Source organism: Chiloscyllium punctatum, chromosome 26 (assembly GCF_047496795.1).
Source record: "Chiloscyllium punctatum isolate Juve2018m chromosome 26, sChiPun1.3, whole genome shotgun sequence".
Lineage (NCBI taxonomy): Eukaryota > Metazoa > Chordata > Chondrichthyes > Orectolobiformes > Hemiscylliidae > Chiloscyllium > Chiloscyllium punctatum.
In genome coordinates this window covers 31,642,335-31,659,805 of record NC_092764.1, presented here as the reverse complement: position 1 = coordinate 31,659,805, position 17,471 = coordinate 31,642,335, and the positions used below count along the sequence as shown (strand labels likewise).

Below are 17,471 nucleotides of genomic sequence, written 5' to 3'. Positions count from 1 at the left end.
AAATTCCTCATTGCCTCTAACTGCCTCTCCAACCGATCCATTCGATCTGATAGGGTTCGCAACCAATGGCATTTATTGCAGATAGAATTCTCAGTAACCCGTAAACTCTCCCTGAACTCCCACATCCGACAAGTAGAGCATATCACTCTATAAAAGGCCATTTTTGCTTTTTTCGGTCTACAGACCCAGAAAATAGCACTGTTTTTTTCCTCTATAAAACACTGCCCCAGGTTAAATTAATACTTATGGCTTATATTTTAAGTTTAATCAAGAAACATATCTCAGTAAAACATTTAATCAAGAAAGAACCCACTCTACTGACTACTGCAGACTTACTGTAAGGCCATGCTTAAAACATTCATTTATCTGTTTCTGTCCCAAATAGGTTCCTCCAAAATCAGTTGTGAATTTCACTGTTTGTTAATTTTCCCAGACACACTCCGATGTCCAGCAATACATGAGTTCAAACAGCAAAGGCAGTAACTGTGCAGGTGCACTGCTGTCAGTTAGCAATGTGGGTTTCTTTCTCGCTCTCCTACATGGACATCATACAGTGCTTCCTTTGTCTGTTCCTCTCCCTTTTAAAAGTGCTGTTGTTTTGACATTTTTTTTCTCCAAAGTTCCAAAACAATGCAACAGCATATAAAACAGTAAATGCTGCTCCTGGAATTTGAGGAAATCACCCCCGCCACCTAAAATACATCAAAAAAAAGGAGCAGCCTGTTACAGCCAGAAATTTTTCCCATCCTCCATCTTGGATTACCCAGAATCTTTTATTTAGTCCCTTTTTGTGCAGGTTCATGAAGATTAGTCACTGGATAAACATTTTTATGGGAAAATAAGGTTGACAAGCTACCCCAGTTTAATAAGGCATCTTAATAACTCATTATAATATTAATAGCATACTTTGAAAATACATAAGCAGCTAATTTGAGGCTTTCATCAAACCTACAAGAATGAATTGATACCAACAGCATTCAAGAAAAATAAACAGACAACTGCCATTATATTTACCTGACTTGTATAATATGTGTTATTTTCAAATAAACAAACTGATGAAATTCAAAATATTCACAAGTTTTGGAATCCTACGCTGATGGTCTCTGAGTCACTAAGTATTTGTCACACATTGGAATAAATCAATTTCTTAGAAATTATGATGGTTGCACAATTAATTGCTGTGGCATAATTGAAAGTAGGATCTGAACTGCAAAGTTGCAGTCATTATAATTACATGAGCAAAGAGTGTCCAAGCCTACAAGTTTGATTCCAATTATATTCCCACATTCCAAAGCCTGTTAATTAATAACGTCATATAAAACTAAAGACTAGAAATCACTTCTTGTACTTTAGGAAAGTTATATTGAATGTAGGTTTGCTCGCTGATTTTCAGATGTTTTGTCACCATACTAGGTGACATCTTCAGTGAGCCTTCGGACCAAGCGCTATTGATGATTTCTACTTTCCATTTATATGTTTGAGTTTCTTTGGGTTGGTGATGGCCTTTCTTGTGATGTCATTTCCTGTTCTTTTTCTCAAGGGGTGGTAGATGAGGTCTAACTCAATGTGTTTGTTGATTGCGTTCTGGTCGGAATGCTATGCTTCTAGGAATTCTCGTGCCTGTCTGTTTGGCTTGTCCTAGGATGGATGCGTTGTCCTTCCTCATCTGTATGTAAGGACACTAGTGAGAGGGGGGTCATGTCACATTGTGGCTAGTTGATGTTCACAAACATATCCATCCTAGGACAAGCCAAACAGAGACATGCACGAGAATTCCTAGAAGGATGGCATTCCAACCAGAACTCAATCAACAAACACATTGAGTTAGACCCCATTTACCATCCCTTGAGAAAAAAAGAACTGGAAATGACATCACCAACCCAAAGAAACCCAAAACATATAAATGGAAAGCAGGAATCAGAAGTGCTTTGTTTGGAGGCTGACTGAAGATGTTACCTAGTATGGTGATGAAACTTCTGAAAATGAACCTTCCAGCTCAGCAAGCAAACCTACATCCAGAACCTCAACCTGAGCCACAAATCTTCTCAACTTGCTAAGTTGACTCATGATACTGGGCATGGATAACGGAACCAGCACTTGGTTGCACTAGAGGTACAATTAAAATGTCTTTACATGTTCATCTTTAGGGGAGTAAAGGTGAAAGAAAAAAAAACAAAACTATCCCATGTGCAGTATAAACTGTTTGTTAACTCAAAAAAACACTAAACTAGAAGCAGCAGAGAGTGGAGTGCAGTGAGACAAAAAAAAGGCAAGTTTTGAAAGCAAGTTTGATATCTGTTCCACAGATTTTTAAAAAAACTTGCAATAATCAGTAATGGAATTCAATTCCCAGTTTTGACTAAACAGTCATGTTTATTGACAGTGGAGGAATTATTGGTGAGTGGCATTTGAATTTGGCTGGCAGGAGGAATGAAACACCTTCAGGCCATTTTTTTCCACAGACTTCGGGGGTGGGCAAGAGAAAAGGGTGGGACAGTCCTCATAACTATTGACAAAAAGTTTGAAAGAATAATGCTTTATTCTCCTGCCTGGACCACACATTCCTTTCAGTATCATTTCAATGTTACAGAAATCATATTCTCCTTTCAAGTTTACCTTTTCAATTTTGCAAAACACCATGTCATCTTTATCTAAGAAAGAGTAGGAAAGCACATTTCAACTTTCACTGAGTACATGTATTTGCTTTTAATATTAGGTTACTATGAAATATCCAATATAACCAAGTTAGATTTCAGCACAGTTGACAAGAAGATTTTATCACAACTAACTTAGTTCAGATTTATACTAGTGCAAAATGCCAACTGCAAGCTTGAGTCAGCATGAACTATTTTGAGCCTTGGCGAGCAAGTATTTCATATGTACTTTCATTCTTTTAATGCTAAAAACAGTCACAACATATAACAGTTATGCCTTCAGCTTGTTACAAAATAGGTTGTCTTTTTGATCGAAGAATCAAAAATCTTCGTCAAGATGTAAGACAGCAACCAGCCTCCTCATGTTTGGAAAGAAGAGACATTCTGGAGAAGGTCTTTGAGCAGCTCTTGCACTGGTATCTCTTCACATCAGAGTGTGTCTGCAGGTGGGCTCGGAGGTTTGAGCGATCTGCAAAAGCCCTGCTACAATGAGGACAGGCAAAAGGTTTCTCCCCTGCAATGGAGCAAGAATAAAAAATGGAGCATCAGAGTATGAAGATGCCACAATCACTCAATAAAAAGAGGATGCACAATTTATTTTAAGTAAAGACAGGATACTAAATTGCCACTTCATCTACTTTACAAGCAACAAGGATTTTCTCATCTCCACGCCACCAGCTTCAAATGCTCTCCTACAATCTCTCCCATCAGGCAGAGGATACAGAAGCCTGAAGACACACACCAATAGGTTCAGGGACAGCTTCTTCGCAGCCATTGTTAAAAATTATTGAATGGACACTCTAGCCTCAAATAATGCTGGTGTTGGTATCGTTCATCTCTCTTGTACACTCTGCGATGTTTTCTGTATGCTTCCATCTAAATCTTTTGATCTGTACATCCTTGCTTCCCAAGATCTACCTTTACTGCTCATAAACAAAGCTTTTCACTGTACTTTGGTACAAGTGATAAATAAATCAATAAATAATTAATAAATAGCAATGAAGGAAAAGCACTTGCATCCAAAACTTTAGTTATTCCAGTTCACAATCACATTTAAGAATGAATGGGCAGCACAATGGCTCACTGGTTACCACTGCTGCCTCAGTGTCAGGAACCCAGGTTCGATTCCAGCGTCAGGCGACTGAGTGGAGTTTGCACATTCTCATGTCTGCTTGGGTTTCCAATGGGTATATGAATAAGCGTTTGGAGGGATATGGACCAGGCGCTGGCAGGTGGGACTAGTTTGGGTTGGGATATCTGGTCAGCATGGACGGGTTGGACTGAAGGGTCTGTTTCCATGCTGTACATCTCTATGGCTGTATGTAGGTTAGGTCGATTGGTCGTGCTATATTGTCTGTGGTGTTCAGAGATGTGTAGGCAAGTGGGTTATTGATGGTAAACATGAGGTTGTAGGGAGGGGGCTTGGGTTTAGGTGGGAAGTTTGGTGTGGACCAAAAGGAGTTTTTCTGCACTGTAGGGATTCTATGAATATGTCCTTCTTAAATTCCTATCATCTGATATCAAGGAGCTCCTAATTAAATCCTAAGTTGGGAAATATTTAAGGAAATAATTGCACCCTCATTCTGCGCACTTCATTTCTGCACTAATGTTGTGTCATAAGCTGGTTTAGTGAATTATTTAAAACTCAAACTAGAATAAAGTCATATGAGTAGTTCACTTTTATACAGTTGTTATTAGTTCACTTTAAATTATGCGATACTCAGTTTTTAGAATGTGTCTGATTGCCATTTCATCATTCACGTCACGCATTTTGGGATTCCCCCAAATGGGGGAAATTTAATTCACTGCTTAATTGGAACAATGAAAATTTATATTGACCATTTAAACGAATACTGAAAGATTCCTGCACCTTTAATATTCAACCAACTGCTGACTGCAAATAAGTTATAATGAGCATGCAGCTTAACTCCAAGGCTCTTATGACAGTGGTAGTGTCCCTGGCTCTGGATCAGAATCTCCATGTTCAAGTACTATCTGTGCTGAAAATGTCTCAACATGTTAGAATAGGTTGGTTTAAAAAGCTTAGCTACTGGGCTGACTTTGAAAGTGCCACCTCAACAAAGTTTGTGCTGTCTTGCTAGCAATTAGGGCTTTGATCTCACCTTTTGTTTAATATGCCCGCAGAGATTCAGTTTGTGAATTTAGTCCAGTTATTTAACAAGCTGCCAAATTCCTAGAGACGACCTCAAGTTAGGATATTCGAGCTTTGTTTGGGATTGTTTAGAGACAGAAATCAATACCTGTACAGTGAACTAGACAAAGACTGAGCACTATTAAGAGGTGGCTGACTGTATGAACAATCTTCGACAGAATTATTCTTGGATTGAGTTTCTACACAATATGCTATAGGATGAATAATAGTCTTTCCTCATTCCAACCAATCATTCCGAACTATAACAATTCCATGCTTTTTAAGGATGGAAAAGACAAAACATAATTGCGTTCCTTGTTGGATTATTCCTTTATTGCAATTTTTGGATATTTGAAACATTAATGGAAGGGCATTCTAGATTTCTAGTTCTATCTCAAGGAATAGATTTTGAATGCCAAAGTCTGCATTCGACTTAACCTTTAGCTAGGAATTGAAAACAACAGGTCAGTTTTCCTAATTTAGGAAAGCACTCAGTTTACACTGTGTATGACATTCTCTGATAAGACATCTAAAATTGAGAACTTCGTTCACATTAGTGCAAAATTCTTCCAGTACCATTGCTTTAAAGATGGTAATTAATTGTTATGAGACAACCTTCACTTTGCCCAATTAAGAAACATCCATGAATACATAAGTTGCCCCCATCCACCCATACTGGTTACCTTCAGTTCCTGTCAAAGTGACACTTCTACCTACATAGGAGCTTATGTAGTTTTGTCTGCCATCATGCACTACATATTAGGAAAAGGGAATAAGAGAGCACATTGTAGCTGAGTCCAATCCGGTCATCATCCTCATTCACATAATAATTTTCTAGAAGTAGAACATGGAACAATGATCAGTAGTGGGAAGATGGCTATTTATCACATTTTCTTAATCCTAAGGTTTTATTTGTACTTACCTGTATGTGTTCTGATGTGTCCCTGTAACAGCCACGGTCTTGAGAAGGCTTTACCACAGATTTTACAGACACAGGGCAGTGTGTGTGTCCTTATGTGCATCTTTAATGCACCCAGGCTGACATATTCCTTATCACAATACTTGCAGTTAAAGTATTTTCTAGTCTGTGATTCACAATGAAGCTGTCTGTGTTTAGATAGCCCAGATAAAGTATTGTACACCTTGCGACAGTGAAAACACTCAAATTTCTCCTGGATTGCTTCAGCAGTGCTTTCAACTTCAAGGGTTTTTTCCTCAGTGTTGCTGTCTCCTTTTAATGCACCATTGTTTGTGGTTCTTCTTTTGGCTTTTTTAGAAAGGGACAGGTTAAGGTCATTCACTGTATCTCTTAGTAGGGTGCTGCTGCCTCTGACAGCCGTGCATTCCTTAACACTGATCTCCAGGCTTGGTTGGCTACTGAATGGTGTTTCTGTTCCAACATTGGCATCTGGAGGAGGGGGAAGACACACCCGGAGACTAATAGGAGCTCTGTCCCACAGTTTCGGTGGGTCACAAATGATGGGAGTGAGCACTTCGACCTGTGGCATCAGTGGAAATGCCAAACCCTTATACAAATAAGGTGAAAAGGCTGTTGCTGAAAAGAAAGCAAAACAAAACTTCAAATTGTGCAAGTCATTTTTAACCTAATATTTCTAGAAGTGCTATTTATTGATGATTCACCTCTAAACAGTTTTGTTCGTTTACAATATTCCTACTGTATATCACAAATTAAATCCCAATTAAATAAAAGCAAACATTTCTTAACTTACACAAATTGAATTTTCAGATCTGTCATTTCACCAGTCCTACAAGAAAATATTATGCAGGAGAAGGTTTCTGTTTATTGGGTTAAAATTATTTGTTTTTCTGATAAAAAAACCCCACTTAATACACAGTTTTTGTTTTGCTGAGCTTACACATGTATATATTGGTTGTAGTTCAGATTGCTCACAAACATAATGGTATCTGTTTTAACAATTCAGAAAGTTACATTGTTATATATAAACATAAGATGGAGTTCTTTAAATTAGAAATGATATGTTATTGATCTTGTAGCTATGCAAAGTGCTAGTTTTGAATCAAAAAGAAAAACTTGTAGAAGATAGATTGTGTCACTAAAAGGGAAGAAAGACCTGCTACAGCTGATGTTGCATCGCAACACCAGCAAAACAGTCAGTGGAAAATCTTTTTCTATCATGCAATGTTAATGACTATACAGGCCTCAAAATAAACCAATACTGAACTGGGGTGGATATTGTGCACAGCATTGACTTGCACTTTGCACATTCTAGAAATCTTAGAGGTGGCATTATTATGGTATGTCCAAGTTCAGCAAGTTAAATTTTTCTTTAGAAAGATTGAGATATAATTTGAGAGAGTATGTAGTCATCTGCACAGAAAATATATTTCTGGGGAAGTAGTTGGGAGGGTGCTATTTCTAAAAGGATCCTTCAAAGAAAGCAAATTGCACTGGGCATGAGAAAACTTGAATGTGGGGAATTGGAAAAAATACTAAACAAAACAAAATCTGATAATTCTTTCACTCATTTAAGTTTTGTTTTAAAACAAAAAATATTTAAATGATGTGTTTTAATAAGCAAAAATTAAAGCATACAATGTGTCAGCTAACTGTGTCTCAAGTAGAATGATGGGGGTTGAGAGTGTGGTGCTGCAAAAGTACAGCAGGTCTGGCAGCATCTGAGGAGCAGGAGAATTGATGTTTCGGGCATAAGCCAATTTCAGATTTTGGATTCCTGGTGAAGGGCTTATGCCCAAAACATCAATTCTCCTGCTCCTCAGATGCTGCCTGACCTGTGTTTTTCCAGCACCACACTGTCAACTCTAATCTCCAGCATCTGCAGTCCTCACTTTCTCACATAAAATGGAGCATTTTTGAATTTAGTTTAAAAAGTGCATAACTAAAACGATTACGTTGAAGGTTGCTGTGATCCAAGCTTTCATTTATGCGGAGGAACAGATCTGTCAATTCCTCACTGGATTATTTCCCTACATCATATGGGGGAATGTATTGATAATGTATATCACACAGCTAATTTCTCTAAATTTAACATTATCCTTTAACTGCTAAAGTTACTGAAATATCTGAAAAGCAATTAGCAATGTCTTCCAGATAATGAAAATTGACCTTGTATAATTAATTTAAAAAAATATATAACAGTAAACTACTCGTTTCACATAAATCACTCCAAACGAGTAAAGCATCCCTTGGTGGTTCCCAAGTTAAAAGAGGAAGTCTGGCTTGGAACAGGAAACAAGTGTTTAAAAATAAACTACACTACTGCAGAAAAAAAATGTAGTTTTATTTTTAAAAAAAATCAGCTCATGCCACACAGTCGGTAGGGAGGACAAAATACTTAGAATAGCCTAAACAAGCACACTGCCTATTTGAAGACAATACAACTCCTGAACTGGAGGAGCCAGCATATGAATAAGAATGTAAACCTCGTGTGAGGTTCTGCACCTGCTGGGATTCTCTTTATTGTACAAGCCGCGCTTCTGCGAACTCTATTTGCTGAACAGCTTCACTGAATACAAAACCTTTCTTCGGTTTTAACGGGGGAAGGAAAATGCAGAAGCTTGTCATTCACATGGTCACACCGTGACAGTTCAGATAAATATCAGGCACTACAATTATTTACAAGCCTTTCTTAAAAATAAACAAAAAGGCAATTTCAACAGAACTAACTCGTGCAAGTTACAAGTCAATTACACGGCGACAAACTCTAAAAGCTTGCTCGAGCAAACAAAAGCAATTGTTTAAAACGTTTCAAAACTTCATTACCATTCTGAATTTCCAGCTGGCTGTAGTTGGGCTTTTTGGTGCTGCAATGCTTCTTAATGAGGAAAGAACGGGGCATAACTACTGCTTCTGCTGCTTTTCTTCCTGTAAAGACAGCATTCACTCTCCAGCTCTTTGGAATCTGAAATCCGTTAGCTGAGCTTTCCAGACGGAGGGAATAAAAGTGACATAGAAGCCCAATGGGAGAACAAGTGGAACGGGAAACCTAACCCCGCTTGTGGAAAATATCGGAGAGTCAGGTGCACGAAGGGGAGCGGCGTGTGGGGCTAACCTTCATTAACATAGACCTCCCGTCAATCCAATTAGGGACAGTGTCTGTAATGAGGGGAGGAGCCTGACTCAGGCTGATCTCCCACCCCCAGAACAGGTGCATCCCTGAACTGGAGGCTGACAGTTTTGAATTCTGATTCTGGATTAGTGGTGCTGGAAGAGCACGGCAGTTCAGGCAGCATCCAAGGAGCTTCGAAATCGACGTTTCGGCAAAAGCTTTCGAAGCTCCTTGGATGCTGCCTGAACTGCTGTGCTCTTCCAGCACCACTAATCCAGAATCTGGTTTCCAGCATCTGCAGTCATTGTTTTTACCCAGTTTGAATTCTGGACAATTCCTTCAGTGAAGTGGACCAGACCAGGATTTCACATTGCACAAACATAGGAATAACATCACAGGTCAAAGAGCATAAAATGTCTCTCAAACGCTGTGACAAAGTTCTCATCAAAAACAACGTTAGTCAGTTACTGGTAACAATTTAATTTCCAATGCTATTTAAACATTTAAAAAAAAACTTTCTGCAAATCTGAATTGCCCTTTCCAGCGTGACATCGTCCTATAGACATTTATCTGACTTGTAATGGAAGTATTTCAACAATACGTTAGTATTTTACATATAGTACAAGATTCCATGAAGGAATTGTTTTACAAATGCATGTCAGCATTGCATCAGATACCTTCAACTAAATGTTTCCACTTCGTTCCTGATGTAAGCATTATTGTTAGAAAATCGCACGCTGTGTGCAGTATTTCCTCACCGTGCTCTCGCAGTGCGTCAGCAACTCTGAAGTGGAAACCCCTAACTCTCATTACAATTTGGCTTCTCTCAACGCTCTCGTCGTGCTCACAGCCAACAAGGCAGGGTCCACATGCAGATCGCTGTGTCCTACCAAGCGAATGAATACTGTACACCCCACACAGTGTGTGTGCGTTAATATGTCGCAGGATTATCAATGATCCTTTCAGTATTTTGCTCTGCTGGGCAGATGAACTTCGTAATGAATGATCATGTATAAACTACATTGAGTTAATTTGCATTTCGAAAATTGTACAGAACCAAATTAACTAAAAAGCAATAGGTAACAGTTAATTTGATACTGCTGTAAATGATTTTCCAGAGCCAAAAATAACGAGGACCGTATCAACAAACTGAAAGTGACTGGAGAATTCAGTACGAAGGAGACCTCTGATGTTTAACTGGTATAGCCTACATGTGACTCAGACTCACAGCTATGTTGCTGACTCTTTGGTGCCCCTCTGAAATGGTCTAACAAACGGCGTCAGTTAGCTCAATTGGCTAAATTAATATTTTTTAAAGCTAGATCAACATAAAACTTCACCTCTCAAATTGCTATTACATCAAACACAACTATCACTAAAATTGTGTTTAAAATTTCTTTGGTTAAAAATGCTTAGTGCAGTAAAGCACTTTTAATTTTAATTTATTACTATTTCCTTAATCTGATTTAACTCCCTTATACTATTCTTGCTAAAGTTTGATTGGTTCATGATACATCATGGGTTCAATGCCTGCATTGGCTGAAGTTATCATGAGGGATTCTCCTTAATCTGCGCCTCACCTGAGGCATGGGGACCCTCAAATTAAACCATCACAAGTTGTCCCCTCTACTGAGGAAGTAGGAGAACAGCAACCTTAGCTTTTTCCAGGAGGCTGCTCAGTTCAAGGATATGCTAGTGACAACTACATTATGTGAAAGAACAAAGAAAAAAAAATTTCAGCTTCATGCAGTTAGGTCACATTGTTCTGACATTAAGCTAGACTGGTGAAATACTGAAATGGTCAAGGCCTATGGCAGATCTGTAAATTTAGGTTTACAGCACGTCACCCATGAAAATCAAATCTCTTCAAAATAAATCTACCTAGTATAATCAATTTTAACTATTTCCCTCACCTGCGATACCATTATATACTAAATATTTTCTTTGCCATCCAGGAAATAGCTTATTACTTAGCTTATACCATAAAATGTTACATAGCCCAGAGAAAACTTTGGGCTGTTATTGTGTGATTGTTGGAGTGTTTTGCATATTTACTACAGCCCCAAACTCTCAGAATGAAGGGGCGGCTGAAAAATTCTAATACTGACTTAAAAATTATTGGTAAAGATGTAGTGTGGGATTATTTTATAATGTGATAAATATGAAGCTTTCATCCATCTTGTAAATTGAGGAGTGAAACAAATTTTATTGGACGAATTTGAATTCTGTACAACTCCTCTCCCTCAACCTTCTGCCAATGAATCCAGTAGTGGATGTGCGATATAGGGAGCAGTCCAAGTAAACCTGTGTGTTATTTTTGCTAGATCTAACTGAGGATCCCTTATTTGAAGACTCTTAGTGCCTGGTGGAAGGACCCAACATTATGAGGAGAGAGCCTGCTTGGAATCATCAGCACATGCTGCTGATAACCCCTGCCTGCCATCACGACCCACACCCCCGAACACACATACACATTCCACCATTCACTTGTGGTCTGGAGCCCAGTTATGATACATAAAATCATAGGACAGAGGTCATGTTGCGGCTGTACAGGAAATTAGTTAGGTAATTTTTAGAATACTGGTCTCCCTGCTATAGGAAGGATGTTGTGAAACTTGAAAGGGTTCACAGAAGATTTACAAGGATGTTGCCAGGGTTGGAGGGTTTGAGCTATACGGAAACACAGAATAGGCTGAGGCTATCTTCCTTGGAGCATTGAAGGCTGACGGGTGATCTTATAGCGAGTTATAAAATCATGAGGGGCATGGATAGGGTAAATAGACAAGGTATCCCTGGGATTGGGGTGAGGCCAGGTGGAAAGGGTCCAAAACTAGAGGGCATGGATTTAAGATGAGAGGAGAAAGATTTAAAAGGGTCCTAAGGGGCAACATTTTCACACAGAAGGTGGTGTGTGTATGGAACGAGCTACCAGAGGAAGTGACAGAGGCTGGTACAATGACAACATTTAAAATATATGGTAAATGAATAGGAAGGATTTAGAAGGTCATGGGCCAATTGCTGGCAACTGAGACTAGATTTATTTAGGACATCTGGTCAGCATCAACGAGTTTGACTGAAGGATCTGTTACCATGCTGTGCATCTCTAGGACTCTGTATGGAAACAGAATTAGGCCAGTCAGCACGAATTTGCTCTGTCATTCAATCATGGCTGATATGCTTCTCAACTCCATTCTCCTGCCTTCTCCCTGTAACCCTTGATACCCTTACTAATCTAGAACCTATCTATCTCTGTCTAGGAGACATTCAATGACTTGGCCTCCACAGCTGTCTGCAGCAATGAGTTCCACAGATTCATTACTCTCTGGCTGAAGGAATACTTCCTAACCTCAGTTCTAAACGGCCATCCTTTCAGTTTGAGGCTGTGTTTTCTAGTCTCTTCTGCTAATGGAAAAAAAAAATCACCTCCAGGATCATTCTTGTAAACCTCTTCTGGACCTTTCCTAATGTCAGTATGTTCCTTCCTTAGATACAGGCCTGAAAACCACACACAATATTCTAATGCCATCTGACCAGGGCCTTATACAATATCAGCTTTTGTATTCTAGCCCTCCTGAAATGAAACACTATATTTAACTTCTAAACCACCAACGGATCCTGCATTTTATGTTAAGAAAATCCTGAACTAGGACTCCCACGTTTCTTCGTGCTTCAGATTTTCGAAGCCTTTTCCCATTTCGAAAATAGCCTATGCTTCCATTCTTCCTACCAAAGTGCATAACCTCACACTTTATCACATTATATTCCATTTTCCACTTCTTTGCCTACTCTCCTAGCCCATGTAAATTCTTCTATAGCCTCCTTACATCTTCAACAGTGCCTGTCCCTCCACCTACCTTTGTCTCTTCTGAAAACTTCACAACAATGCCCTCAGCTCCTTTGTCCATATTGTTAATGTATAACGTGAATTGTTGTAATTCCAATACTGAGCCCTGCAGAACTCCACTAGTCACTGACTGTCATCCTGAAAAAGATCCCTTTATCCCCATTCTCTGCCTTCTGTCAAACAGCCAATCTTCAGAATATAATGTAGGAAACTGTGAGGGTATGCAGTTCATGTGGAAGAATAGAAAAGCTGAATATCACTTAAATGGAAAAAGATTGCAGGCAACTGCAGCAGAGGGATTTGGAGGTTATAGTGCAGGACTCACAAAATTAGCATCCAGGTTCAGCAGGAAGACAAATGGAATATTTATCTTTATTTCAAAGGCAATTGAGTATAAATAAGGGTGTGTCTTGTGAAATTATCCAAGCCACGATTCAGACCATAGCTAGAATTCAGTGAATAGTTTTAGTTCCTTTATCAAGAGAACTGATATACTAGTATTGGAAGCAGACCAGAGAAGGTTCGTTAGGTTAATTCCACATATGGAGCAATCTTCTTCGCTGAGTAGTTGGGTTTGTACTCATCGGAGTTTAGCAGAATCAGAGGCAATTTTATTGAAACATGTAAGATTATTAGGGAATTGACAGGGTAGACACTAAGAGGTTGGGACTAGACTGCATAACCTCAGAGAAAGGGATATCCCATTTAAAATAGAGATCAAGATTCTTTTCTCTCAGAGCATAGTGAATCTGTGGAATTCTTTACAACAGAGGCAATCATGACTGGGTCATTCAGTATATTTAAGGCTGAAGTAGATTTTTAATCAGTAGGGGAATCAACAGTTATTGGGAAAAGGCAGGAAAGTGGAGTTGAGGGTCATCCAATCAGTCATGATATTGAATCTGCTCTGCCAATCAATAGGTTGAAAGGCCTACTTCTGCTCCGAAAATTTATGGTCTTTTGACCAACTAGCATCTACCTTGGCATCAGAAACAAGAAAAATGCACCCGTGTAATGTCCTCCTTACTCAGGTCTTATACAAAAATGGAACGAGCTCTCTGCCCCACAGACTAATAAAGTAACTGTTCTTCAGGTCTGATGTCTGTCAAACTGTTCTTCTCGTTCCTTGGGCCTATCTTCACCTATCATTTATGCCTTACCCCCCATCCCAACTTTTGCATTAAAAAAAAACTTTTTCCTCGCTACATCAGTTCTGATGAAGGGTCACCAGACCTGAAACATTATCTCTGATTTCTCTCCATAGATGCTGCCAGATCTGCTGAGATTTTCTAGCAACTTCTGTTTTTGTTTGATTTCTAGCACCCACAGTTCTTTGAGTTTTTTTTTAAATTAAGCAACTGACAGTCATAGCCGTGCTCATTGAATCTTACAGTTACTTTCAATGACCCAGAGTCCTCCATCACCATTGCTGCATATGTGCCGGGGACACACTAACCAGTAGTAGTGGCACAGTGATATACTCTTAGGACAGAATACTTCTACTTCATATTTTAATTATTTAGAGAGTTCCAGGATTTGCAAGGATTTGCACGTTTGCAGGGATGTGAGCACCACTGGCCAGGCTATCATTTATTGTCCACCTCTAATTACCCTAGAACTAAATAGTTTACTGTAGCATTTCAAAGCACAATTAGGAGTCAACCACATTGGTGTGGATCTGGTGTCACATTTAGCTAGATGAGGTACAGACAGTAGACTTCCTTGCTTACAGTATACAAGTGAACCATCTGGGGGTTTTCTGATAATCAGTGATAGTTTAACAGTTACCATTCTTGAGACTAGCAATTTATTAATTGATTTTAAATTCTATCAGCTTCCATGGCCCTATGAGATCACCACTATCCCACCATCGCCCCCAACTCAACATTTACTCTGGATACTATAAAGTCTCACAGCACAGATCAAACATTGGCAAGTCAACTTCCTGCTGAATACCACCTACCACTCTCCCTCAGCTGATGATGACTATTCCAATGCACTTTTGGCTGGTCTTCCATATTTTATCCTCCATAAACTTAATGTCCACAAATACTCTGAAGCAGTACTCTTCTCCTATGCTCAAACCTAAAGCTACAATACAGAACATACTAAATAAAGAAAACAAAGTGATTTCACAAGCAACAGGTCAGATTAAAGCTTTGCAATCCTATAACATCAACTTATGAATGATGGTGAATAATTAAACTAACCAGTAGTGTCGGCTGTACAAACACTTCCAACACATTAGTGTAAAGGCTAGGTTGAAGCACGAGCAACTGTCTTCAGCCAGGAGTGCTGAGTGAATAGTGCATCCTTGTTTCTTGCCAAGATTACAAGCATCACAGATACTAGTTGTCACCCAAACTGACTTGCTCCATCTGATATTAAGAAGGAGAAAGCTAATGGTACTTCACTCCAGTGGAGTTTGAATTCTATTGTACTGGCATTGTAGAAAATTCCAGTGAAGTCAACATACAGGTCCTGCTTTTAGGAAGCCAACCAATCAGGGTTATGCTTATACAAGTCACCCAAAAAACTGCAGATGCTCAAGATCTGAAACAAAAACAGGAATCGCTGGAGAAAATCAGCAGGTATGGCAGCATCTGTGGGGAGAAAACAGAGTTAACATTTCAAGTCCAGTGACTCATCATCAGAACAGTTCTGAAGAGCCACTGGACTGGAAACGTTAGCTCTGTTGTCTCTCCACAGCTGCTGCCTGATGTGCTGAATTTCTCTGGCAATTTTGTTTATGCTCATACAAGTTTTGGCTACACCACTTTCTGGCCATGGGTTGGTCTGGTTTCAACCATTTAGTGAGGCTGGTCCCTCCCCGATCAGTTCAATTCACTATCTGCTTTGTCAGGTGGCTATGAAAGATCCATGGCACTTTTTTCTTTGGGAAACTCTCAGAGTATTCAGCAACAGTTACAACTCTACTAAAAGCTCAAGCAGATTAACGGAATTTGTCTTCTTGCTTTTGATGAGATTTTCTCAATGCACCGATCAGTTGCTGCATATGCCAATAAAATAGGGAAGTGGTTATGGATGCCCGGAGGACTCGAAGTAGTTTTAAAATGCAAATTCTTTTTAAATGCCATTACTGATGGGAAGTAATCAAAATCACTCTGTGCTATTTTCGTTGACAAAATAAGCAATATTACTTTAGGAATACTTAATTATAATGACTTGATTAGGGTGAGGAATGATCTAACTGGATAATACTACATCAGATTTATACTATCCCAAAAAGTATTTTGCCCATTATATCACATTTCCTTCACCTCAGAGGCAAGGTTTGAACTTCACCCTGGTAGAATGACTAATTGTTGGTCTCATTCCATTCTGCATCAAAGAAGATAAGCTTCAGCAGACTCTACTATTATCATGTGCAAAAAAATCCAAATATTTTAAGTTATAAAAGTGGTCAGGATATTTCAATAACATAATGATCTCCAGTGAAAACTATAAAGTCTTTAACTTGTTTGCTTTATTTGTACACTTTTTCCATACTAATCTACATACTTGCAAATGTATGGAGATGTCACAGAGATCTTCACTTTATTTTAGAAAATCATTAATCTGAATAATAGGCACTCAATAAATTCCTTTAAGAAATATGCTTGCTATAAAACAAATTGTAAGGAACTCAACTTTTCAGATTTGGAAAATCAATTATTGAATGAAACATTTTAACTGACATAAACTTTTTTATAGAATAATAGCAATTGGATTAAAGACACAAGCCAACAATTTGAAAGGAACCAGAATACATGAATAGAAAAAATGATAACGCATGTATATTCCATGCAGAGTAATCCAAATAAAACTACACAAAATACACTTAAAATTAATTAGAAATTTGGCAGTTCCGGTAGATTCTTTGGAGAGAGAAACAGAGTTAATGTTTCAAGTCTACAGTTTTGAAGAAGTCATATTAGACTCAACATGTTGACGGTTTTCTTTTCTTCACAGACGCTATCATAGCCACTGAATTTTTCCAGCATTCTGTTTGTTTCAAAATTTCAGCATTCGTAGTATTTTGTGTTTACATAGAAAATTACACTACTTCTTGCAAATTTTGAATGGTATCCAAATTAAAAGATGTAATTAAAATGGTGGATACTTGCATTCACATAGATATTGAATAAATAGAATGTAATCTTTACAATCATATTTAGACTTTACAGCCATATCATTTGTTTAGAACTTGTAAACACATGACAATATATTTTATTATATTTAGTTCGAAAAGATAACTTCAAATGTCAGGTTTCTTTTCTCTAATAACTAGCTATCCAAAGCTGATGATTAGAAAACCACGGTGGGCGGCACGGTGGCACAGTGGTTAGCACTGCTGCCTCACAGCGCCTGAGACCCGGGTTCAATTCCCGCCTCAGGCGACTGACTGTGTGGAGTTTGCACGTTCTCCCCATGTCTGCGTGGGTTTCCTCCGGGTGCTCCGGTTTCCTCCCACAGTCCAAAGATGTGCAGGCCAGGTGAATTGGCCATGCTAAATTGCCCATAGTGTTAGGTAAGGGGTAAATGTAGATGTAGGGGTATGGGTGGATTACGCTTCGGCGGGGCGGTGTGGACTTGTTGGGCCGAAGGGCCTGTTTCCACACTGTAAGTAATCTAATCTAATCTAAAGACCAGCTTAGATATTATGAACACAAGTGTAAACGGCCATCAATTGCAATGTCGTCTCTTGGTTCTTCAGCTACCTCTGGAAACCCTTTCCTTGGTTCACATTTTAAAAAGATTAACATGCTGCT

General features: G+C 38.8%; 1 protein-coding gene across 4 annotated transcripts; it reads right to left on the bottom strand.

The window, feature by feature from the left end:
• Positions 1–1,595: 1,595 nt before the first annotated feature.
• Positions 1,596–9,634, bottom strand: snai3 (snail family zinc finger 3). Of its 4 annotated transcripts, XM_072596057.1 has the most exons (4): positions 8,570–8,863; positions 5,729–6,361; positions 5,524–5,640; positions 3,058–3,168 (listed from the first exon to the last, which is right to left on the bottom strand). In XM_072596057.1, exons 1-3 carry the CDS (start codon positions 8,643–8,645, stop codon positions 5,552–5,554), a joined length of 798 nt encoding a protein of 265 aa, XP_072452158.1. In that variant the 5' UTR covers positions 8,646–8,863; the 3' UTR covers positions 3,058–3,168; positions 5,524–5,551. The 4 variants fall into 4 exon arrangements, with proteins under 4 accessions (XP_072452157.1, XP_072452155.1, XP_072452159.1 ...); XM_072596056.1 differs by lacking the exons at positions 5,524–5,640; positions 8,570–8,863 and adding an exon at positions 9,533–9,634 and having other exon boundaries at positions 1,596–3,168; XM_072596054.1 differs by lacking the exon at positions 5,524–5,640 and having other exon boundaries at positions 1,596–3,168; positions 8,570–8,859.
• Positions 9,635–17,471: the final 7,837 nt, after the last annotated feature.

Excerpts from the sequence above, each read along its gene's own strand:
- snai3 (XM_072596054.1), bottom strand. The coding sequence starts at position 8,645 with ATGCCCCGTTCTTTCCTCATTAAGAAGCATTGCAGCACCAAAAAGCCC. Across the intron at positions 6,362-8,569 it reads CCAGCTGGAAATTCAGAATG|CAACAGCCTTTTCACCTTAT; the intron begins GTAATGAAGTTT and ends CTTTCTTTTCAG. Across the intron at positions 3,169-5,728 it reads ACACATCAGAACACATACAG|GGGAGAAACCTTTTGCCTGT; the intron begins GTAAGTACAAAT and ends GCTCCATTGCAG.